Source organism: Miscanthus floridulus, chromosome 19 (genome assembly GCF_019320115.1).
Source record: "Miscanthus floridulus cultivar M001 chromosome 19, ASM1932011v1, whole genome shotgun sequence".
NCBI classification, from domain to species: Eukaryota; Viridiplantae; Streptophyta; class Magnoliopsida; order Poales; family Poaceae; genus Miscanthus; species Miscanthus floridulus.
Window position 1 is genome coordinate 57,595,330 of NC_089598.1, and position 25,471 is coordinate 57,620,800.

The following is a 25,471-nucleotide window of genomic DNA, read 5'->3' on the forward strand; positions in this document are numbered from 1 at the left end:
ATGCATGTGTCCAAACATCCGATGGAACAGGGACTAAAATTTTCCTATAGAAACCAAACACCCCCTAAAATACACGGCCTTAAACTTTTGGAGCATTCCCATCCTTACTAAAATGACAACCATGTAGTCCCTAGTTTATTCCAGTCGCACACCAGCAGTCCAAGACCCGTCACACCATCACCAGTATGTGACGTGGCCTTGCCACCGTGGAAGGTAGACGCTGTGCCCCTGCCAAGTTTACAAAAAACACCCAGCCTCCTTGTGTTTCAACCTCCAAAACTCCCGCCTATATTTCCCACGATGCCGTACGTGTCGGAGATGCCAAACCGGAAGCTCGCGAGCAGCATGGCCAGCACGACCTTGGTCTCAACCATGGCGTAAGCCTGCCCGATGCAGCTGCGAGAGCTGATGCAAATGGCAGGAACCGCCCGGCCCATGGCCGTGTGCCCCCGGGCGCGAACCGGTCCGGCCTGAACTTGTGTCGTCGTGCGCGTCCGCGCCCCCGTCGTGGTGGATGGGCAGCATGGGGATCCTGGATCCACAGCGACGCGGCCATGGGCACACGCAGCTCGTTGGCGCCGGAGCCGAGCGTGATGTCCTCAAACGCCATCCGCGGCAGCAGCATATGCACAGCCGCAGCTGCATGCATATGCACGAAACCATTACAACCCAATATCTAGCTGGCATGGACGAAAGTTACGAAACGGAACATGCATGTGGATCACCGGAAGTCAATGGCTTACCACGGTGAGCTTGGGGAGGCGGTCGGCGGTGGGCGGGCCGCTGCCGTACATGCTCGCTACCCTCGGCACGCTGCACGCTGCCATGGTGCAGAACCCCGACGATACTCGACGATCCACACTCACTGCCATGGACCGACGCACACCGCACTCGCTGCTCGCGTCCTTTGGCGCCGACGATGTCGACGAGTGTTGACGGTAGTTATTATTCATTATAAACATCAATATAGCTTAAAATAATGCATAAAAATGATCACCAACATAGATTTAGGGGGTTTAAACTGACAATTTCCACGAGTTTTTGTGAATCTATATTTTCAGCAGGGTTATTTCAGAAAACCATCAAGGGGATCAAAACGTCAAATTAAATCGCACTTATCAGAGGCAAAAACTACTCTAGAAGATTCCAGAGGACTCCAGAAGCCACGTCACCGAATCAGATGTGTCGGGGGCCAATACTAGAGTACCCGAAGAGGAAGAGCTAATGACCATCAACGTTGATACGTCCGAGCAGTCAAGAGCGCGCCTACAGCTCCAACCGACCCACATGTGCGCAAGCTCCGCCTCGCCCGACTTCTAAGGGCTAGTTCCGTCTCTCCCGGCCTCTGGGGGAGGACTCTGCCTCGCCCAACCCCGAGGCCACGGGTTCCGCCTCGCTCGACCCTTGAGTCTACGCTCCGCCACGCTTGGCCTCTGGGGGAGGACTCCACCCTCGCCCGACCCTTGGGTCCACGCTCCGCCTCGCCCGGCCTATGGAGGAGCACTCAGCCTCGCCTGACATTGAGGCCGCGGGCAGTCATGAGTCGTGACCCGCGCCAGGGTGATGCCACCATAAGATGATACTTTCGGTCGTTGGTCCGGCACTGAAATAAGATGATACTTTCAGTCATGAGTCGTGACCCGCGCCAGGGTGATGCCACCATAACGGAAGGTATAGTATATGACTGTGATATGTCATATTGTACTATCTCTTAAAGAAACATTCAAACATATATGAGATGCATAGAAGTATATATTAGAGAAATGGGGATTATTTTTCACAAAAAAAAGAGAAATGAGGATTAGATGGTACCATGAGTCCATGACTAAGCCGACGGATGCAAGTTAAGCTCAGTTAACCTAATTCCATATTTGAAAATTAGCTAACTACTTCAGCAGTATTTTTCAACGAACGAACAATATTTTTCTTTCACGACATATCAGCATAAACATCAGCATAAGCCAAATTTCAGCGAAGCGAACATGGCCTAAGTGATGTGATTTTTGGAGATCCTTGGATGTTCAAACCGCCACTTATTATGATTGGCGGGATGCTGACCGTAGTTGTTTTCCTTTTTTTTTTTTTTGCTTGGATTTATCATTTATGGCTCAAATCAACTAGATCTAATCAGGGGGTCACCAATAGGATTGAGCCTATTTGTATCTCCCTTGTGTTTGCACCCTGCTGGCATGCTCATGCTAAGTTCCTGTGCGTCGCACCTCAGCTCATCAATTTTGTCTGGCTGCACGTCAGAATCTGACGTGTGATATTAATTATTTTTTCTAGTGGCTTGTAATGAACCACAAACAAAAAATAACTGCACATTCTATGAGCTGAAACGGCATAGATCCATCCAAAACTGCTGACAATAGGAAGATATAATACGTATACTGTCATAGTATTGTGGCAAGAAGCGTGGTAATAAAATATTGATGCAAATAAAAAAAAACACTTTTTCAAAGGAATGCTTCAAAAGGGTTGAAATATATTCCGTCTCCCTTTGACCGTCGGCTTATCTTCAGGCAACAAAACGTGAAAATCCTCTTCGAAATTCGGCACTGCTATAATTCCAATCGAGCCTTGTGGATGCAGGTTCAGGCAATTAACGATGGCAAACAAACAATTATATCTCAAGGGGGAAAAAAAACAGCTACTGCGCCACCCGTTTTCTTCCTTGTACCTATCAGTAACTTGCAGCTGCCAACAGCCCCTACTATACAATATATACAGTGCTGATCGCATCTTCTTTGGTTTCTCCCAACACGTACTTGAACTGGTGGCCGTATATATCCAAAGCAAGGAACGGCAAAAGCAAGAGAAATCTTCACATGATCCATGAGAAACATGGCCCTTCTTAGTCTAGAGAATATCATCACTAGCTGTACGCTACCATAATGATCATGACCAACCCAGCCGCAATCCTCTCCGTGGCGCTGCTCATCGTGGGCGTCTCTCTGATGCTCGTCGTCCACGTCCTCGTTGTTTTCTGGGCCCTGCGGCGGGGACTCGTCTCCCGCGGCACCGGCCAGCACGCCAACCAGGAGCGCGTGCAGGACGGCCACGGCGGGGGGCTGTCGGCCAGCGAGCTCGTCACGCTTCCTTGCCACGACTTCAAGTCTGCAGACGGCGGAGCGGCCGCCGGGGACTGCGCGGTCTGCCTCGAGGCGTTCCAGGCTGGTGACCGGTGCAGGCAGCTGCCGCGGTGCGAGCACAGCTTCCACGCGGACTGCGTGGACTCGTGGCTGAGGAAGAGCAGCGCGTGCCCCGTGTGCCGTGCCGACGTGGTGGACCGGCCGCCCAAGGGAGAGGCGAAGGCGGCGGCCTCATCAGGGGTCGTGGAGATGGCGGAGAGAAGAAGCTCGATCCCCGCGTTGGAGATCGTCACTGAAAGATAAGGTCGCCTAGGTACGGCCCATGGCAGGTGGGAGTGTTGGTTGTGCAAGCATGTGCATATCTTCTTAAGCTGCACCCCCAACTACTCTTTCATATCTTCTTAAGATAAATGTGCCCTTTTTTATCTTGATTTTACCATATGCATGATGGTACAAATGTTGGCATGCATTTGATCAATGTGAGACTATTTACACATACATTTACAGTGTCTGTTCACTACTCTCTTCATTCCAAATTATAAGATGTTTTAGCTTTTTAGATACATAATTTTTGGCTACACATCTAGATATATGTTATGTTTAGATTCATAGTAAAACCTACGAATCTAGAAATGACAAAACATCTTATAATTTAGAAAGGTACTATATTTAGGCCTTTTAGACTAGCCAAAAAATGCTTTCCAGAGACGGTAGCCGACGATGGTCTCTATTAATCATCATCAATAGAAACGGTCACAAGCCCACATGTGAAAAATGGTGTTTTTCAGCAACAGATGAGTTAGACATCTATCTCTATAAATGTAAAAACAATATCCATCTGCATAGTTTCAACTTCTGCTATGGAAAGCTAGCTTCTGTTGTTCGGTCGCCGCCGCTGCTCCTCCTTGTTGTCCTGCTTCTGCTCTTTCATCATGCAGCATGCCACCAGGACGCTGCCAACGGATTCTCCGACATTAAGAGCCAGAAGCATCTCCCAACCTCCCTGCTCCAGATTAATCATCTACAAAGCACCACAGATAGATCTGCATAAGTGGCAGAGGAAAAGTAGGGGATAGATAGATGAGAGGAGAGAGGTCGAGAGGGAGACACTGCAAATGGGGAATGGATACAGACGGAGCACTTCTGTAGGTAGGGAATGGCCAAGTACAAATCCAGGCATCTACAGAGAGCATCATCTATGCCCCACCCACCACCTCCATGCTACTCTAGACCTTGTCTCCACATGCGTTGCCCGCCAACCTCAACCCAGCAACACCCTAGGTCTCCTCTGTGCACCGCCGTCGGATTCCATTACACCACCCTTGGCCTCTGCACTGACCTCGACCTCTATCCTCGTTGGTCCTTCCCCGCGCTTGCCATCCGCCGGCCTCCTTCGAGGTCCACCGACCAGCCTCCTCCATGCTTGCGGCACCTCATCTATGCAGGCTGTCCGTAGGCTTCCTCCACCAGATCTGGGAGATAGTTTGTCTACAGAGAGAAAATAGAGTGAAGGAGTGGAGTCATTGGATCGGCACACACGCACACACACACATAGAGAGAGGGAGAGAATGCGACAACTGGGAGAATACACTACCCCAGATATGGACATCACTGTTGGTTCAAAAACCCCTTTCACTACCGGAATTTGAACCGACAGTGGCATACCGACAGTGATGGGGGGTTGACATCACTATCGGTTCTTAAAAACTGACACTAATCTATAGGCAACAGTATCGGTTCCTGGGTCCATCCGGCAGTGTCCAGCTAAATAACACTATCGGTTTGTAGTCCCAACCGACAGTGAAGGTTGCATCAAGAGTGTCGGTTCTTGGCTCAATCCAACAGTGTTGAGTAAGCCTACACTGTCGGTTTATGGCTCAAACCGGCAGTGTTGTCGTAACCATCGCTATCGGTTTATGGCTCAAGCCGGCAGTGTTGAGCAAGCCAACACTATCGGTTTGTTGCTAACTGGCAATGATGGTTACGATAACAATGCCGGTTTGTTGCTAACTGACAGTGATGGTTACGACAACACTATCGGTTTGTTGCTAACCGGCAGTGGGGCCCGTTCGTATTTTATTGTTTTATAATTTATTTTAATTTATATTTTTTCGTGGAATCGGGTTTCACTTTATATACGCTACGTAGACGACATGTCCATCAATATTAAACATTACAAATGTTACGGTTACAATTCAAATATTCTTATCTAGATCTCGATCCCTCAAAATAAAAAAAAATATTCTCGGACTTCACAGATTGTGCAATGCTTCTCGGACTTCTTACAATAATCTAGCGAGCCGCTCTAGGCCATACTGGTACTTGTACTTCACGGATTGTGTAATGGAAAATACTCCATCTTTTTTCAATACCTCGGCTAAGATGAATTTTGCCAGCTCCGATTGCAGTGCGACGATCTCCATGTCTAACAGCCTTTCATGTTATATTTCTTGCGCTGTCGTTCAAAAAAGATGATATCCAAAGAGAAACAGTAAATCATTTTGTTGAATTATTAACAGACATAAATGAAATGGGGATTATACACACCAACTTGTTGGCTTCTTTCGATTTCCCGCCGATGTAGCGAAGCATTGCCCACATTACATAAAACCCGCATTTATTGTTTCCCGCCGGCTGTGATATGTACTTCCCCTCCATTTCGACAACCTTGAATGGGACCTGCGTCCCACCGATATGTCTTTTTCGGACACTGAGCAACATTAAAGGAAGAAACAATTAGAAAGCGGTATGTGTGATTAGAAAACAATATGTTATTAGTATCGCTTACTAATTCAGCACTGCCACTAGTGCATCCAGATGATGAAATGGTTTTTTCTTCGAGTCCCACACCTCGATCAGATTTTTTTAGCAAGATTGACATAAATGAAGACGAAATGGTTGTTGCAATCACAAAATCCTAATTATCGAATAATCTTAATAAAAAAGAAGCATAAAATTAAAAGCCGAGAACACGTACTTGCAGTTGTAGGCTAGAAGTATGTGGATTTTGTTCTTCATCGTGAATTCGTCGAAAACAACAATCAATCTATATTTCAGGTCTTCCACGTCACATCCATGGAGGCCTAGACATGTGCTCTCATTGACTCGCAAGGGGTCCAAGAAGCATATGTAATCCCATTTGCTTTTAGAATGCAAAATTTTGCTATACACCTACATAAAATCATGGGATGTGCTCAAAGTTAACAATTTGTGTCTCGAGAGAGTAGTTAATTGTATATCGTGCATGTAGGGTACTTACATAGTCCACAGCGTCAATATTTGAACATCGAGAGAGCATTTCTGGTATAGCTATAGAACAAGCACTCCCACTCGACATCGAACTTCTCTTCTTCAGGATAATTGAAAACATGTGGCGAATGGATATAACCTCAAAACCAAAATCGGTCCGTCTCTGTTGCTTGAGCCAAGTAATATTCATGTAACTGGCGCATATATGTTGTCAGATTTTATACTCATGATCGGAAACCAAAAGATTGCCCCTTTCATACTTCATTGCCAGTGTTCTCGTCCCTTGTACATCATAATAGATGTTCGCGGCCTTGTATCTAGTAGCAAAAGGACTTAAGTCTAAGTTCAGTAGCCCCAAGATCGATCTAATTTTTTATAACTTTTTTATAACAACAGCAGTTCGTTTAACTTACACTGAGCTACTTGTGTGCTGATTCAAGTCCACCAGTAGCTGCTGTTCGCCACTACAAGTACGGGCCACTGCAAAATTTACAAAGCATCATTGACCATTATTCTGATTTGGGAACTGCATCACCATCTGACCAATGATTAGTAGCGGAGAACTCAAAATACGTACTGCTACCAATTTCGTTGGTTAAGGATCAAACACAATCATCAGCGCATTCCATAGGCAATGAAGGGGAGGCAACAAAAGGGAAGGAAAGACCGCATACCAGCACGAACGGGGTTAATGCTCATCTCGCCACCCTTCATCCTCGTGTCCACTCAGCAGTCGCCACCTCTCGCCATCCAGGAGCCAGATCCAGGCCGACCGCGGCGAATCCGCCATACGCGTTGCTTTTCATCATCCCTGGCCTGGCCGCGACCGTGCCCAGGCAGTAGCGGCCGGGGGAGGGCCTGATGCCACCATGGTCGTGGGGAGCAGGGCCATCGTCGGTCGAGGGCAGCAGGGCAGCGCCCCCGTCGGTCGAGGGGAGTGAGGGCGGTGGGAACGCACCAAGGGACGGCGGCCGCTCGACGGCGAGGACGCAGGCCGCGCGACGACGAGGACGCCGCGAGACGGAATCGGGTGAGAAGGACGACGGGGGAGCCGCTCGACGGCGTGGACGGTGGCCGCTCGACGGCCACGGACACTGGCCGAGCGAGGGGCGAGGGCGATAGTGGTGCGGGGATGGGGATGGGGAGCGGCACGCGCTGCGGCGGCTGGTGGGATCCAGCGGGTCGCATGGTGGGTGGGGGCGGTGATTGCGGCGTTTTAGCGACTTGCACGCGGACATGAGAGGAAGGAGGCAACCGGGCCCCACCCACGCCGGCGCGCTGCCCGCAGGGGGGTCGTCGCCTCGGGAGGGAAGGGGAGAGAGGGAGAGGATGGGGAGGGAGGGCAGAGCAGCAGCAGCAGGAGGAGGAGGAGGAGGATGGGCGCCGCCGCCGCGGACCACTCGCAGCAGCCGCCGACGTTTGGAAGGGAAGCGGGCGTAGGGGGCGCGTGCGGCGATGGCGCGGAGCGAGGTTACGTGCGGTATCGCAAGGGGAGGCCTGACTCAGATCCGGCCATCGCCGGCGAGCCAGAGGTGGCTGCCGAAGCTGGGGAGGTCGTCGAGGCATGTGGCGGCGGCGGAAGTTGAGAGGGCGCGGCTTCTGTCGCTCGAGCGAAGAGGAGGAGGACGTTTTAGTTTTTTCGGAAAAAGATGCCTCCAGGAGGGATCGAACCGTGGGATATCTATGCCAACTTTATCGTGCTAATTACAAAATTATCCGAGAAAATAGTAACCTTGCTAATATTTTGTCATTTTCGCTGACGTGGCACGCCACTTCAGCGTACCAGGAACTTGACGTCCCTGTGTGCGTAGCTAAACGGCGCTAGCAGCTCCCAGTCAGTCCCAGGCGTCGCGCTTGGTGAGCTTCTCCTTCTGCTTCTGCTGCTGCCGCCATTGTTGTTCCCACTTGGTGGTCTGATTGGAAAAAGCTGCTCCTTCTGCTTTGCCAACATCACCGGGTACTCCGTGCTCTCCGGCCTCGCCATGGGCATGGAGCCCATATGCGGGCAGGCATTCGGCGCGGGCAACTTCTCGCTGCTCGGAATCACCATGCAGAGGACGGTGCTGCTGCTCATCGCAGCGGCCGTTCCCATCGGTGGCCTGTGGATGCACATGCGGCCTCTCCTCCTCCTCTGCGGCCAGGACACCGGCATCGCGGCGGTCGCCGAGACCTACATCCTGGCGTCGCTCCCGGACCTCGTCCTCCAGGCGTTCATCCACCCTGTGCGGATATACCTCCGGGCGCAGTCCATCAACCTCCCGCTCACGGTCTGCGCCGCGCTCGCCATTGCCATCCACCTCCCCATCAACTACGTCCTCGTCACCGTCCTCGGCCTCGGCATCAGGGGGGTGGCATCCGCCTCCGTGCTGGCCAACCTGAACCTCCTCCTCTTCCTCCTCGCTTACATCTTCTTCAAGGGCGTCCACAGGCGCACCGGCGGCTTCGTGCTCTCCCGCGAGAGCTTCCGCGGCTGGGGCGAGCTCGTCAGCCTGGCGCTGCCGAGCTGCGTCAGTCAGCGTCTGCCTCGAGTGGTGGTGGTATGAGATCATGCTGCTGCTGTGCGGCCTGCTGCTGAACCCGCAGGTCACGGTGGCGTCCATGGGCATCCTGATCCAGACCACGTCGCTCATCTACATCTTCCCCTCCTCCCTCGGCATCGGCGTGTCCACCCGCGTCAGCAACGAGCTGGGCGCGAACCGCCCCGAGGAGGCGAGCCGCGCCGCCACGGTGGGGCTCATGCTCGGCTTCGCCTTCGGCGGCTTGGCCTCCGCGTTCGCGTTCGTGGTGCGGAACGTGTGGGCGAGCATGTTCACGGCACGGTGCGCATGCTGCTGGTCATCGGCCGCACGGACTGGGCGTGCGAGGCCAAGCGCTCGAGGCAGCTCACCGGAGCCAAGGACAGCGACGACAAGGCTGGCGGAGACGAGAAGTCGCGCCTGTTGCTTGGTGACACGGACATCGAGCAGCTTTTTCCAATCAGGCCACTTGATCTTATTGTTACTAGTGCTTGCTGTTTGTTTTCTTCCTTCTCGGTGGATGGATGCGGATATAGATCGGTGGACAATGCACAATATATGTGCTAGCCAGCAGGAGTTAGTCCAACGTGCAAGGAAAAAACTGCAGACGAGGGAAGGAAGGACGTTGTTGACATGGCAGCACTACACATGAGCTAGGACGAGAAGAAGAAGAGGAAGACAAGCAAGATGGCACCCAGCTCGGACGCTTGTCTGCCAAGCATCTTATCTTCAGAGTTTTCCGACACACACACACGCATGGTTTCGTATACTCCTAGTATATTCTGACATGACAACAACAACGTGAACAAGAGAGAGGAAGCTAGAGCAGTGTAGTGCCTGCATGGACGTACACAAGCTAGATGATGGATCCACAGCAGCTGCTTAGCTTAGGCGTCCGATCCATCCACCATCAGTTCTGTACCGTACTGTGCTTTTGGTCAGCGGAGACGAACGGGCGCCGTTGGTCAGCGGAGACGGAGGCGTTAACTTCCACGCTGGCGCGCTGATATGGCATGATACGTCAGCGAAAATGGCAAAATATTAGCAAGGTTACTGTTTTCTCGGGTAATTTTGTAATTGGCACGGTAAAGTTGGCAAACGGAGAGGCAGCCACCATAAGAGTGGCAAATAGTTAGATATCCCTCGAACGGTGGGGGGAGGCTGTGGGCGTGCGGGGCTGACGGCGAGGGGAGGATGGAGTGTAGTGCGTGATGCGGTATCGCATGGATGAGAAGGGGAAAAAAAGCCGCACAAAAATTTTATCTTATTTTTATTTTTTTTAGTTATAGGATATATATATATAGGAAGAATATATTCAGTAGCCAGCTATAAAATAAATTATTCTGTAGCCACGTCTATTTACGATAATTTTATATACTAATTTACGATAATGTCAATACATATTTACGATAGTTGGGTTACTATAACACATGGAAATATTTACCATAACGTTATAGTAAACCATTTAGTAAAGAATTACTATAATCTCGTAAATTAACATAGCAATTATCGTAACTCAAAGTGACTACAAAATAAGTTATTTTATAGCCAACTACAAGTATATATATCTATATATATATATACACACACACACACTAGCAAAACTTATCAATATTTTACGTTTGCATCGTCAAATCTGTGGCAAACTGACAAATATCTATGTTCAACTTATGACAATTTTCCTTGTTAAAAATTTTGCATGATAAATTTTAGTAGCAAACAAAACAAGCCTTTGTTTCCGTCTCTCTGGGCACAATAGTATTGTCGGACCTGAAAAGAAAATATAGTTTGTTGGGCGTTTGGCCGGAGCCGGCGCGGGCGAGGCAGTGATGACCATTGCCGGGCGGTAGTGCTTCCGATCATTGCCGGCGCTCGATTCTGACGGATCATGTCAGGCGGGACACGGTGGTAGGACTTGCTTCTCTTTAGGTGACACACTGATGCCACAAGGCGTCCCGCTGGCCGCACGCGCCACCTCACCTGTGGCTTCCATTACTTCTTTTTTTTACACGGCCGTCACGGTCTTTGTGCATTCAATTCACAACGTTTGTAGCTTGAAAAAAAGGAGAGAAATTCATAACGTTTGTGTTGTCGGCTTCTCGAAAATTCCCAGCCATCAAGCGAGACTGCCGCCGTAGCGTTTAAACAAATGGAGGTGCATCATCCACTTGATCACTCGAACGGACGGCCACGTGACCGGCCGGCCCATGCCCTGAAGAGGACCGAATAGGCCCCAAAACGCTGCTGCGGTCCGAATAAAGTGTCCGAGCTGACAGGGTGCTCCACACATCACATGCGCCAAGCGGCCCGCTCATATCTGTCCTTGGATGTATTATATTATTACTGCTCACTGCACCCACTAAAGGATGCAATTCTCACAATCAATCGATCTCAACTTTGACCAAAATTCTCTAAAAAATATGAACATTTATAATGCAAAAAATATTATTAGATTAGTTATAAAATATATTTTTATAATAATTTTATTTGGAGACAAATATTAATACTAGTTGCTATAAATATGGTCAAATTTGACCTATTTTGATGGTCAAAGATGTTATAATTATATTCTTCGGCTTATTCGGTTAGTATTAAAGTTGGCTAAAACTATTTTGTCGTGAGAAAAAAATATCTCGTAGCCGGTTGATAAATCCAAGCCAGCAGGCCACTTGTTTGACGCATAGAGCAGTAGAATAATAACTGCCGTACGACGATAGCCAGCAACGCTACACAGCCTGTTCGCTTGCTCGTAAATGATCATAAATTTCCAGTCGGAAATAGTGTTTTTCTCTCACACCAAACCAGCCAGCAATAAATAATCCACCATACGATACGGCCTCCCGAACAAGCTGACATTTTTTACCGAGGCAGGCTACTTCTTTACTCTATCTATCTGGTTGCACTTCGCACCACCATTAGCAGCTCTCTTCCCTCTTCTTCCAGCTCAAAATGCAAGCAAAGATCGAGCAGAAGCGCAGCAACCTGCGGCAGCGGCTGCTAGGCATCGCGTCGGATCTGCCGATGCACAAGCTCCAGCTCGTCGTCACCACGACCGCGGCATCACTCCCGGCGCTCGCCGTCGTCGCCCTCGTCCTCCTCCTCCTCGCCACGGCGCGCCGCCCGTGCTCCTTCCTCGACGCGTACCGCTCCGGCGTCTCCCTGCCCTCTCCGTCCGGACCCTCGCGCCCCCGCGCAGCCGCCGTCCGGGCGCCCAGCGGGTGCGACATCTTCCGGCCGGGCGAGTGGGTCCCCGATGACGACGCGCCGTACTACACCAACCTCACCTGCCCGTTCATCCAGGAGCACCAGAACTGCATGAAGTACGGCCGCCCCGACCGCGGCTTCCTCCGCTGGCGGTGGCGGCCCGACGGCTGCGACCTGCCGCGCTTCGACGCTGCCGCCTTCTTCGACGCCGTCCGGAACTCGTCGCTGGCGTTCGTCGGCGACTCCCTCGCCAGGAACCACATGCAGTCCCTCATGTGCCTGCTGTCCAAGGTGCCGAATTTACTCTGCATTTATTGCCTTGTCTTGCCTCCTTGGTCCTTGCCTCCTTCAACTTCAAGTTGCAGCAAACCTTCTTTTTCCTGTCTCTCTCTTGCCAATTTGTGCAGTAGTTTCGACGACTAGTATTTAATAATCGAACTAGTAAATAGCTGATCCTGATTTATTATTTTAACGGTCGATAAGTTTAAACGAACATGTCGTGATTTCTGATGTCATCTGCTAAATAAAACTGTTTGCAGGTGGCGTACCCGAAAGACATCTCGACGACGACGAATCCAGAGTTCCGGACGATGCGCTACGAGCCGTACAACTTCACCATGGCCATCTTCTGGTCGCCGTTCCTGGTGCGGGGGCACCAGCCGGACCCCCGCCGGCACATGTGGGACATCTACCTGGACCAGCCGGACGCGGCGTGGCGCGACGCCGTCTCGGGCTTCGACCGCGTCGTGCTTTCGGCGGCGACCTGGTTCACCCGGCCGGCCGTGTTCTACGCGGGCGGGCGCGTCGTCGGGTGCCACTACTGCCTCGTCCCGGGCGTGCCCGACCTGACGCTGCGCTACTCCCTGCGCATGGCGTTCCGCTCCGCGCTCCGCGTCCTGACGGCGGGGGGGCCCGGCCGGTTCAGCGGGACGGTGATCCTGCGGACGCTGTCGCCGACGTCGCACTTCGAGGGAGGGGAATGGGACCGGGGCGGGGACTGCCGCCGGACGCGGCCGTTCGCGCCCAACGAGACGCGGATGGCGGGGTTGGACCTGGACCTCCACAAGTTGCAGGTGGAGGAGTTCGCCAGGGCCAAGGCGGAGGCGGAGGCGAGCGGCGGGGGGACGAGGCTGGTGCTGATGGACACCACGGCGGCGATGGTGCTCCGGCCCGACGGCCACCCGAGCCGGTACGGGCACTGGCCGCACGAGAACGTGACGCTGTACCATGACTGCGTGCACTGGTGCCTCCCCGGCCCCATCGACGCCTGGAACGACATGCTGCTCCAGATGCTCCTCCGGGATCCGTCTTGATCCATTGACGCAACTGCACATTACTACCGTCGTGGTCCGTGTGTTTCTTCCGCTCCTATTTGTTGTCCCAAGGAAACTCACAAACTAATTGAGCGTGCAAATTTACAAAACTACTAGATCGAAACTAATTGAGCGTGCACTTATCAAAACTACTATGTTTATGTTTGTTTGAACTTATGTTTTTCTTCAGCAGCAAATCAGCTTGTAGTTCGTGCGTTTCTTCCAATAAGTAGTTCGCAGCTACTTACTAAAAACTGAAAATAATAATATAACATCCAGGTTTCTCTAAGCAAATTAGAAAGAATATTCTCACCTAAACAGATGGGGCACTGAACCTCCTTCCTTATCTCTGCTAATTTCACTAGCATAAACCTCAGAGAAAGTAGTTCACATAAGCTTCAAATCATGTAAAACATCAAATATTTCAAAGTCCATGAGCCTGAATAATGATCTTCAATCTGTGTAGTGCAGTGAAATGCATGTAAAACATCAAATATTTCAAAGTCCATGAGCATGAATAATGATCTGGGAGGCGCAGAGGAAGACCTCGAGGAGTGGGGGCGGCAAAGATGTCAAGGCAGTACTTGAGGTCGAGGCGGAGGGCAGTATTGTCGAAAGTGTTGCGGAAGCGGGAGAAGAGCGACACCACGGCGACGAGGAGGGAGTTGGTGGCGGCGATGTCCCCCGCGTTGACGGCAGTGCCGAGGGAGGACACGATGGACGGGAGGAGCGACTCCCACCTGGTTGGGAAATCGGAGGTCGCGGCAGCGGCGAGGGCCCCGGGGAGCTGCGCCTGGATGAGGGGCGGGGCGGTGAGGAGGAGCTGGAGGAGGTGCGCCTTGATGATGGCGCAGTCGGAGGCGGGGAGGTGGTCGTCGGTGTCGGCGGCGGGCTTGGGCCACCGGCGGCGGAGCAGGTTCTTGAAGTGGACGGAGGCGGCGAGGCGGGGCTGGAGGCCGTGGCGCGGGGAGGCGGCGAAGCCGAGGAACGCGAGCGCGAAGCCCGGGAAAGAGGCGGAGGAGGAGATGCTCTGCTCGGCGGCAAGGTGCGCGGCGGCGTCGCGTGAGAGCGACTGCGCGAACTAGCCCGCGAGGGCGTCGAGTATCTCCGGCGGCACCTCCATTCCGCGCCGCCGCGGGCCGGCGATCTGGGTGGGAGAGGGAGATCGTGGTGGTTGCGGAGTCCCTCCTTGCGCTTTGCGTTGCGGCTTCTACAGTTGCAGAGGATGGGGAAGGTTATGGAAATAGGGGCGATGTGTGAAGGGAAGGAAAAAGGAAGTGGTGGTTATGGGCCGTAGTATTGGGCCAATTATTCGCCGGCCTAGACTTTTTTTTTTTGGCAAATTAGTATTAGGGCCAATCCGTCGATAAACCGCTTATTCTGATTTGTTGGGAGAGAAAAATATTATACCACCGCACAGAGCCGATGATTTCAGGCTGTCCCAGGCTTTTTTTTATAGAGTAAGGGGGTGTTTGGTTACATGGACTAAATTTTAGTCCATGTCACATCGGACGTTCGGATGCTATTTAGGAGAATTAAATATGAGTTAATTATAAAACTAATTACATGGATGAAGACTAATTTACGAGACGAATTTATTAAGCCTAATTAATCCGCCATTAGCATATATTTACTGTAGCACCACATTGTCAAATTATGGGCTAATTAGGCTTAAAAAATTCGTCTCGCAAATTAGCCACAATCTGTGCAATTAGTTATTTTTTTCGTCTATATTTAATACTTCATGCATGTGTCCAAACATCCGATGGAACAGGGACTAAAATTTTCCTATAGAAACCAAACACCCCCTAAAATACACGGCCTTAAACTTTTGGAGCATTCCCATCCTTACTAAAATGACAACCATGTAGTCCCTAGTTTATTCCAGTCGCACACCAGCAGTCCAAGACCCGTCACACCATCACCAGTATGTGACGTGGCCTTGCCACCGTGGAAGGTAGACGCTGTGCCCCTGCCAAGTTTACAAAAAACACCCAGCCTCCTTGTGTTTCAACCTCCAAAACTCCCGCCTATATTTCCCACGATGCCGTACGTGTCGGAGATGCCAAACCGGAAGCTCGCGAGCAGCATGGCCAGCACGACCTTGGTCTCAACCATGGCGTAAGCCTGCCCGATGCAGCTGCGAGAGCTGATGCAAATGGCAGGAACCGCCCGGCCCATGGCCGTGTGCCCCCGGGCGCGAACCGGTCCGGCCTGAACTTGTGTCGTCGTGCGCGTCCGCGCCCCCGTCGTGGTGGATGGGCAGCATGGGGATCCTGGATCCACAGCGACGCGGCCATGGGCACACGCAGCTCGTTGGCGCCGGAGCCGAGCGTGATGTCCTCAAACGCCATCCGCGGCAGCAGCATATGCACAGCCGCAGCTGCATGCATATGCACGAAACCATTACAACCCAATATCTAGCTGGCATGGACGAAAGTTACGAAACGGAACATGCATGTGGATCACCGGAAGTCAATGGCTTACCACGGTGAGCTTGGGGAGGCGGTCGGCGGTGGGCGGGCCGCTGCCGTACATGCTCGCTACCTCGGCACGCTGCACGCTGCCATGGTGCAGAACCCCGACGATACTCGACGATCCACACTCACTGCCATGGACCGACGCACACCGCACTCGCTGCTCGCGTCCTTTGGCGCCGACGATGTCGACGAGTGTTGACGGTAGTTATTATTCATTATAAACATCAATATAGCTTAAAATAATGCATAAAAATGATCACCAACATAGATTTAGGGGGTTTAAACTGACAATTTCCACGAGTTTTTGTGAATCTATATTTTCAGCAGGGTTATTTCAGAAAACCATCAAGGGGATCAAAACGTCAAATTAAATCGCACTTATCAGAGGCAAAAACTACTCTAGAAGATTCCAGAGGACTCCAGAAGCCACGTCACCGAATCAGATGTGTCGGGGGCCAATACTAGAGTACCCGAAGAGGAAGAGCTAATGACCATCAACGTTGATACGTCCGAGCAGTCAAGAGCGCGCCTACAGCTCCAACCGACCCACATGTGCGCAAGCTCCGCCTCGCCCGACTTCTAAGGGCTAGTTCCGTCTCTCCCGGCCTCTGGGGGAGGACTCTGCCTCGCCCAACCCCGAGGCCACGGGTTCCGCCTCGCTCGACCCTTGAGTCTACGCTCCGCCACGCTTGGCCTCTGGGGGAGGACTCCACCTCGCCCGACCCTTGGGTCCACGCTCCGCCTCGCCCGGCCTATGGAGGAGCACTCAGCCTCGCCTGACATTGAGGCCGCGGGCAGTCATGAGTCGTGACCCGCGCCAGGGTGATGCCACCATAAGATGATACTTTCGGTCGTTGGTCCGGCACTGAAATAAGATGATACTTTCAGTCATGAGTCGTGACCCGCGCCAGGGTGATGCCACCATAACGGAAGGTATAGTATATGACTGTGATATGTCATATTGTACTATCTCTTAAAGAAACATTCAAACATATATGAGATGCATAGAAGTATATATTAGAGAAATGGGGATTATTTTTCACAAAAAAAAGAGAAATGAGGATTAGATGGTACCATGAGTCCATGACTAAGCCGACGGATGCAAGTTAAGCTCAGTTAACCTAATTCCATATTTGAAAATTAGCTAACTACTTCAGCAGTATTTTTCAACGAACGAACAATATTTTTCTTTCACGACATATCAGCATAAACATCAGCATAAGCCAAATTTCAGCGAAGCGAACATGGCCTAAGTGATGTGATTTTTGGAGATCCTTGGATGTTCAAACCGCCACTTATTATGATTGGCGGGATGCTGACCGTAGTTGTTTTCCTTTTTTTTTTTTTTGCTTGGATTTATCATTTATGGCTCAAATCAACTAGATCTAATCAGGGGGTCACCAATAGGATTGAGCCTATTTGTATCTCCCTTGTGTTTGCACCCTGCTGGCATGCTCATGCTAAGTTCCTGTGCGTCGCACCTCAGCTCATCAATTTTGTCTGGCTGCACGTCAGAATCTGACGTGTGATATTAATTATTTTTTCTAGTGGCTTGTAATGAACCACAAACAAAAAATAACTGCACATTCTATGAGCTGAAACGGCATAGATCCATCCAAAACTGCTGACAATAGGAAGATATAATACGTATACTGTCATAGTATTGTGGCAAGAAGCGTGGTAATAAAATATTGATGCAAATAAAAAAAAACACTTTTTCAAAGGAATGCTTCAAAAGGGTTGAAATATATTCCGTCTCCCTTTGACCGTCGGCTTATCTTCAGGCAACAAAACGTGAAAATCCTCTTCGAAATTCGGCACTGCTATAATTCCAATCGAGCCTTGTGGATGCAGGTTCAGGCAATTAACGATGGCAAACAAACAATTATATCTCAAGGGGGAAAAAAAACAGCTACTGCGCCACCCGTTTTCTTCCTTGTACCTATCAGTAACTTGCAGCTGCCAACAGCCCCTACTATACAATATATACAGTGCTGATCGCATCTTCTTTGGTTTCTCCCAACACGTACTTGAACTGGTGGCCGTATATATCCAAAGCAAGGAACGGCAAAAGCAAGAGAAATCTTCACATGATCCATGAGAAACATGGCCCTTCTTAGTCTAGAGAATATCATCACTAGCTGTACGCTACCATAATGATCATGACCAACCCAGCCGCAATCCTCTCCGTGGCGCTGCTCATCGTGGGCGTCTCTCTGATGCTCGTCGTCCACGTCCTCGTTGTTTTCTGGGCCCTGCGGCGGGGACTCGTCTCCCGCGGCACCGGCCAGCACGCCAACCAGGAGCGCGTGCAGGACGGCCACGGCGGGGGGCTGTCGGCCAGCGAGCTCGTCACGCTTCCTTGCCACGACTTCAAGTCTGCAGACGGCGGAGCGGCCGCCGGGGACTGCGCGGTCTGCCTCGAGGCGTTCCAGGCTGGTGACCGGTGCAGGCAGCTGCCGCGGTGCGAGCACAGCTTCCACGCGGACTGCGTGGACTCGTGGCTGAGGAAGAGCAGCGCGTGCCCCGTGTGCCGTGCCGACGTGGTGGACCGGCCGCCCAAGGGAGAGGCGAAGGCGGCGGCCTCATCAGGGGTCGTGGAGATGGCGGAGAGAAGAAGCTCGATCCCCGCGTTGGAGATCGTCACTGAAAGATAAGGTCGCCTAGGTACGGCCCATGGCAGGTGGGAGTGTTGGTTGTGCAAGCATGTGCATATCTTCTTAAGCTGCACCCCCAACTACTCTTTCATATCTTCTTAAGATAAATGTGCCCTTTTTTATCTTGATTTTACCATATGCATGATGGTACAAATGTTGGCATGCATTTGATCAATGTGAGACTATTTACACATACATTTACAGTGTCTGTTCACTACTCTCTTCATTCCAAATTATAAGATGTTTTAGCTTTTTTAGATACATAATTTTTGGCTACACATCTAGATATATGTTATGTTTAGATTCATAGTAAAACCTACGAATCTAGAAATGACAAAACATCTTATAATTTAGAAAGGTACTATATTTAGGCCTTTTAGACTAGCCAAAAAATGCTTTCCAGAGACGGTAGCCGACGATGGTCTCTATTAATCATCATCAATAGAAACGGTCACAAGCCCACATGTGAAAAATGGTGTTTTTCAGCAACAGATGAGTTAGACATCTATCTCTATAAATGTAAAAACAATATCCATCTGCATAGTTTCAACTTCTGCTATGGAAAGCTAGCTTCTGTTGTTCGGTCGCCGCCGCTGCTCCTCCTTGTTGTCCTGCTTCTGCTCTTTCATCATGCAGCATGCCACCAGGACGCTGCCAACGGATTCTCCGACATTAAGAGCCAGAAGCATCTCCCAACCTCCCTGCTCCAGATTAATCATCTACAAAGCACCACAGATAGATCTGCATAAGTGGCAGAGGAAAAGTAGGGGATAGATAGATGAGAGGAGAGAGGTCGAGAGGGAGACACTGCAAATGGGGAATGGATACAGACGGAGCACTTCTGTAGGTAGGGAATGGCCAAGTACAAATCCAGGCATCTACAGAGAGCATCATCTATGCCCCACCCACCACCTCCATGCTACTCTAGACCTTGTCTCCACATGCGTTGCCCGCCAACCTCAACCCAGCAACACCCTAGGTCTCCTCTGTGCACCGCCGTCGGATTCCATTACACCACCCTTGGCCTCTGCACTGACCTCGACCTCTATCCTCGTTGGTCCTTCCCCGCGCTTGCCATCCGCCGGCCTCCTTCGAGGTCCACCGACCAGCCTCCTCCATGCTTGCGGCACCTCATCTATGCAGGCTGTCCGTAGGCTTCCTCCACCAGATCTGGGAGATAGTTTGTCTACAGAGAGAAAATAGAGTGAAGGAGTGGAGTCATTGGATCGGCACACACGCACACACACACATAGAGAGAGGGAGAGAATGCGACAACTGGGAGAATACACTACCCCAGATATGGACATCACTGTTGGTTCAAAAACCCCTTTCACTACCGGAATTTGAACCGACAGTGGCATACCGACAGTGATGGGGGGTTGACATCACTATCGGTTCTTAAAAACTGACACTAATCTATAGGCAACAGTATCGGTTCCTGGGTCCATCCGGCAGTGTCCAGCTAAATAACACTATCGGTTTGTAGTCCCAACCGACAGTGAAGGTTGCATCAAGAGTGTCGGTTCTTGGCTCAATCCAACAGTGTTGAGTAAGCCTACACTGTCGGTTTATGGCTCAAACCGGCAGTGTTGTCGTAACCATCGCTATCGGTTTATGGCTCAAGCCGGCAGTGTTGAGCAAGCCAACACTATCGGTTTGTTGCTAACTGGCAATGATGGTTACGATAACAATGCCGGTTTGTTGCTAACTGACAGTGATGGTTACGACAACACTATCGGTTTGTTGCTAACCGGCAGTGGGGCCCGTTCGTATTTTATTGTTTTATAATTTATTTTAATTTATATTTTTTCGTGGAATCGGGTTTCACTTTATATACGCTACGTAGACGACATGTCCATCAATATTAAACATTACAAATGTTACGGTTACAATTCAAATATTCTTATCTAGATCTCGATCCCTCAAAATAAAAAAAAATATTCTCGGACTTCACAGATTGTGCAATGCTTCTCGGACTTCTTACAATAATCTAGCGAGCCGCTCTAGGCCATACTGGTACTTGTACTTCACGGATTGTGTAATGGAAAATACTCCATCTTTTTTCAATACCTCGGCTAAGATGAATTTTGCCAGCTCCGATTGCAGTGCGACGATCTCCATGTCTAACAGCCTTTCATGGTTATATTTCTTGCGCTGTCGTTCAAAAAAGATGATATCCAAAGAGAAACAGTAAATCATTTTGTTGAATTATTAACAGACATAAATGAAATGGGGATTATACACACCAACTTGTTGGCTTCTTTCGATTTCCCGCCGATGTAGCGAAGCATTGCCCACATTACATAAAACCCGCATTTATTGTTTCCCGCCGGCTGTGATATGTACTTCCCCTCCATTTCGACAACCTTGAATGGGACCTGCGTCCCACCGATATGTCTTTTTCGGACACTGAGCAACATTAAAGGAAGAAACATTAGAAAGCGGTATGTGTGATTAGAAAACAATATGTTATTAGTATCGCTTACTAATTCAGCACTGCCACTAGTGCATCCAGATGATGAAATGGTTTTTTCTTCGAGTCCCACACCTCGATCAGATTTTTAGCAAGATTGACATAAATGAAGACGAAATGGTTGTTGCAATCACAAAATCCTAATTATCGAATAATCTTAATAAAAAAAGAAGCATAAAATTAAAAGCCGAGAACACGTACTTGCAGTTGTAGGCTAGAAGTATGTGGATTTTGTTCTTCATCGTGAATTCGTCGAAAACAACAATCAATCTATATTTCAGGTCTTCCACGTCACATCCATGGAGGCCTAGACATGTGCTCTCATTGACTCGCAAGGGGTCCAAGAAGCATATGTAATCCCATTTGCTTTTTAGAATGCAAAATTTTGCTATACACCTACATAAAATCATGGGATGTGCTCAAAAGTTAACAATTTGTGTCTCGAGAGAGTAGTTAATTGTATATCGTGCATGTAGGGTACTTACATAGTCCACAGCGTCAATATTTGAACATCGAGAGAGCATTTCTGGTATAGCTAGAACAAGCACTCCCACTCGACATCGAACTTCTCTTCTTCAGGATAATTGAAAACATGTGGCGAATGGATAATAACCTCAAAACCAAAATCGTCCGTCTCTGTTGCTTGAGCCAAGTAATATTCATGTAACTGGCGCATATATGTTGTCAGATTTTTATACTCATGATCGGAAACCAAAAGATTGCCCCTTTCATACTTCATTGCCAGTGTTCTCGTCCCTTGTACATCATAATAGATGTTCGCGGCCTCTTCCATGGTTAATCCTGGGTTGTCTTTGATGTACTTCTGTATGTTCCTTAAATCTTTATTGTGTATTTGTTTGTCTCTTGTTATAGTGTATTTATTCTGTGTTTGCCTTTCGAATTCGGACTTCAACAAATATGAAGGCAGTGAGGCACAGAGATTAAAGAAACTAACACAATCTTCCTTCGAGATGCGTGTTGTAAATTTTTCTTTCATCAAGGTGGTAACGCTGCCACTGAACGGCATTTTTCTTTTTTGTTGGTCCACTTTGGGAGCATTAGCGACCAAATCCAAGGACCTTTTCTGCGACTGCAAGGATGTCCTTGATCTTGTTTTGGGATGAGGTGGAGGAGAAGGATGACGACGAGAATTCTATTTTCCCGGCGTTGATAAAGATGGAGGAGGAGGAGTCTCTTTTCTCGGGGCTGATGAAGATGGAGTCAGACGAGGAGGAATAGAAGGAGACCTCTGTCTTCTTGGGGGTGATAGCTCTGGATGAGGAGGGGAGTGATCTCTGTTGGGAGATGGTGAGTGATCATCGCGGGTGGGCGAAGACTCACAATCATCCTCATCATCAGAGGACAATTGATGGTCAAGCTTAATGAAGCGCTTGCGCCAAGCCACTTGAGAGCCCTTGTTTTGACCAAGTTTCGGCCTGTCTTTCGCTACGGGGTACTCAATGGGTATCTTGTTATATTTCTTATCAAGTATTCTGTCAATGGTGACGTGAGCGTACCCCTGTGGAATTGGGCGGCCATTAATTGTCCCGTCTCCCGCAGGTTAGGCCTGGCCAAGCGCCACCTTGTCCTTTGTCCATTCCTGACGGATGTACAACTTGACATTGACGGGTTCAGTGATGTCGTCCACCGGATGAGGCACATTCGTCTCTTCTTCGTCAAGTGGGGTCGATCCGTAGCTGCTGCGACCCCTAAACTATGGGCTAAAGGTAGTAGGAGTAGGGTTTTGTGGTACTCCTAAGCCCTTGGACAACAAAATTTGCTCGACTCGCGCTTCAACAGTCGCCTCAATCCGTGCTTCTATTTGGTCTTCCATCTCTTTTAGTCGCCTCAAATACTCTGCCTCCTGTTCCGCTCTACCCCTCGAGCGGCTTTGGCAAGTGTTAGATTCTTGGGGGAATGCTAGCTTCCAAGGAACAACACTGGTTCCTCGAGTGCGACTAGGGTGCTCCTTGGTTCCGAGTGCTTGGGTGAGCACATCTTTCTCCCTCACCTCCTTAGTTACCTAGGAGATCCTCTGGATGAGTTCGCTCATGGGTTCATTTGTGGAGCTAAAGCTCCCATCCTCAGCGTGCCATACATTCCTCCCCATACAGTATATTACTGATTTGGGCTCCCAATCAGCGGTCTCAACCTGAACACCTTCCTCAGCAAGGCGATCTATCTTTTGAAGTTCTGCTTCAAATTCTGGCATCTTTTTGGCATAGCCATGAGAGCCGAGATGATGAGGATTTGTCGCTTTCTACGAGTTCTCCTTATTCTTCCTGCTCAGTTCTAAGTACTCCTCGGATAACCTATATTCCTTGAAATCCTACCAGAAGTCATGCTTGCTAAACTGTCCACCATCGAAATCTAGCTCTTTATTTTGGAGGACAAAATTCTTATACAATGTCCCCTTGAAATTCTTGAAGCATGTCCCCATGATTTCTTTTGATTTTTTCTTGACTAACTCCCTATCATACTCCCTTGGGAAAGTGAAATACTCTGGGATCTTGGCATCCCATATGTAATCCTTCTCACTTTCGGGAACCCTCCAAGGGTCATCATCTTTCCTAATCCATTTCCTATACCTAATCGGGATGAAGTCCCTAACAAGTAACCCGAGGATAGTCTTGTATTTGATCAAAGCTATAGGCAGTGAGAGTGGATCCCCGAATTCATCGAACTCAGTAATGTGCCAGTGTGCATTCCTACCAACAGGAATCTTTGACACGCCTCGCTTGGATCTGGCCTTCCTGCTACCCGAACCCTCTGGCTCCTCGGCCGTCAGAGGCTCCTGCTAGAGACACCAAGTAAGCTATGACCCTCTCAGTTGATTAGCGTGTGTGGCTACATAGTCACATGATACCAAAGTTACCTAGCCATCTTGGTCATTTTGACCCAGATCGAGCAGGCCAGACGGGGTCCATGGCTTCTCATTCTCACCATCCTGATTAACACCATCACTGTTTGTCGGATCATGCGGCTCTCCCATCCCAGCGATATCAGTCGCTTCTTGTTGCCGATCTATTCTTCGGTGATGGGGTAACAGGCGACAATGAGTGATGGCTGTGACATAATCGTGGTTAGTTTTGGATGCGGACAACTACTAATAGCATATGTTCATATATATATATAATGTTTAATGCAAAGTCTAATAATAAGTCCACATACAACAAAGTCAAATAATAGCATATGTTGACCTAGAATAAATTCATTGTTTGATTGACCACATACAACAAAGTCCACCTACTGTTCTACGAAACTAAGCCTACATTAACTTCTAAATAAGAAAAGCAATGACCATAGCCATAAATAAAAGCATGACATCTTTCCAAGACCAAGGAGCAATTCTCCTAATCTTCACATCTTCGGTGGGTGGCTTCTCTTCAATCTCCAGTGCCAGCGGATGGCCATGGTTTGCATTCATTGGACCATGGTAGGCCGGTTGCCCATGGTTTGCAAGGTAGGCCGGATGACTATAGTAGGCCCTCAAAGCTTCAGCTTCTGTGTTGTACTTTTTGTGCAAATTACCAGGGTAGCGATTGACTTGAGCATAGCAATCTTCCTAGGTTCGATAAATCGCAGGCATGTGACCAACATGCACTACATACCATGCCATGGTTGCCTATACATTTAAGTAAATTAGGCATGTGGTAAGTGGTTATAGTAACTCACTGAACTAGGGAAGCTTAAGAGTAAGAACATTGTTCGGCAATACATTGTCAGTATTGCTCATGTGCAAGATGAATAACCAAATTCTTCATTGCTCCCAATAGTCATATTATACCGATTGGTTTATGAATTTTGGAGGAAGCTAAAATTGACTTATATAGTCATATCTTAATAAAATCCACTTATTCAGGTGTCACCTATCTATGTCATGTTTTACATTGTCATTAGTATCTAAAAACCTCTCATTGATGCATTGGTAATCCACACACTGTTATATCAAAATCTACATGAAACATGAGGCTATGGATACCACTGCTCTAATGAACAATATTTGTAGGTATGTCAATGGGACTTTTGTTGTAAAAGGGTTGATGAACAAATAATAGAAAACCACATCTTCCAAGAAATTAAAAAATCAACTAGATGCATTTTTGGGATGCTAGTGCATGTCTGTGCCATTGAAATGTATCATTTATTCTCCTGACTGATAGAGAGGCAAGAGCACACAAATTTGTACTTGAACATCAAATATGTAGCTACAGTGTTTGTATCAAGATCACCCAATACATCATCATCAGTAATCATCTAAAATCTACTAGAAAAGACTATCTTAGTAAGGATGCTAGAAAGCTCATAAAAAAACCAGCAAATGCTCTCCGAAGTCACAAGGCAGTTCTTTATTTTTTATTCCAGACATTTAAAAATAGGATGCCTGGGATTCTTACCTAAACAAACAAACATACCCTAACAGCATCATCAATGTGGGCATACACTATCAACTATCTTAAAAAAACTATAATACACATAGGAGTGGA

General features: G+C 49.1%; 3 protein-coding genes and 1 pseudogene across 3 annotated transcripts; all 4 read left to right on the forward strand.

Annotated features, from left to right (window-relative positions):
- Window positions 1-2,894: 2,894 nt before the first annotated feature.
- LOC136526714 (RING-H2 finger protein ATL52-like) lies at window positions 2,895-3,395 on the forward strand. Its single transcript, XM_066519296.1, has one exon. It carries the CDS (start codon window positions 2,895-2,897, stop codon window positions 3,393-3,395), a length of 501 nt encoding a protein of 166 aa, XP_066375393.1.
- A 4,637-nt stretch (window positions 3,396-8,032) lies between these two features.
- Window positions 8,033-9,509, forward strand: LOC136526082 (protein DETOXIFICATION 49-like; annotated as a pseudogene).
- Window positions 9,510-11,687: 2,178 nt separating this feature from the next.
- LOC136528476 (protein trichome birefringence-like 19) lies at window positions 11,688-13,383 on the forward strand. The gene is made up of 2 exons (XM_066521442.1): window positions 11,688-12,352; window positions 12,601-13,383. The coding sequence occupies exons 1-2, from the start codon at window positions 11,807-11,809 to the stop codon at window positions 13,372-13,374; spliced, it is 1,320 nt and encodes a 439-aa protein (XP_066377539.1). The 5' UTR covers window positions 11,688-11,806; the 3' UTR covers window positions 13,375-13,383.
- A 4,627-nt stretch (window positions 13,384-18,010) lies between these two features.
- On the forward strand, window positions 18,011-18,511 carry LOC136526713 (RING-H2 finger protein ATL52-like). The gene has a single exon (XM_066519295.1). It carries the CDS (start codon window positions 18,011-18,013, stop codon window positions 18,509-18,511), a length of 501 nt encoding a protein of 166 aa, XP_066375392.1.
- The last annotated feature ends 6,960 nt before the right edge of the window (window positions 18,512-25,471 follow it).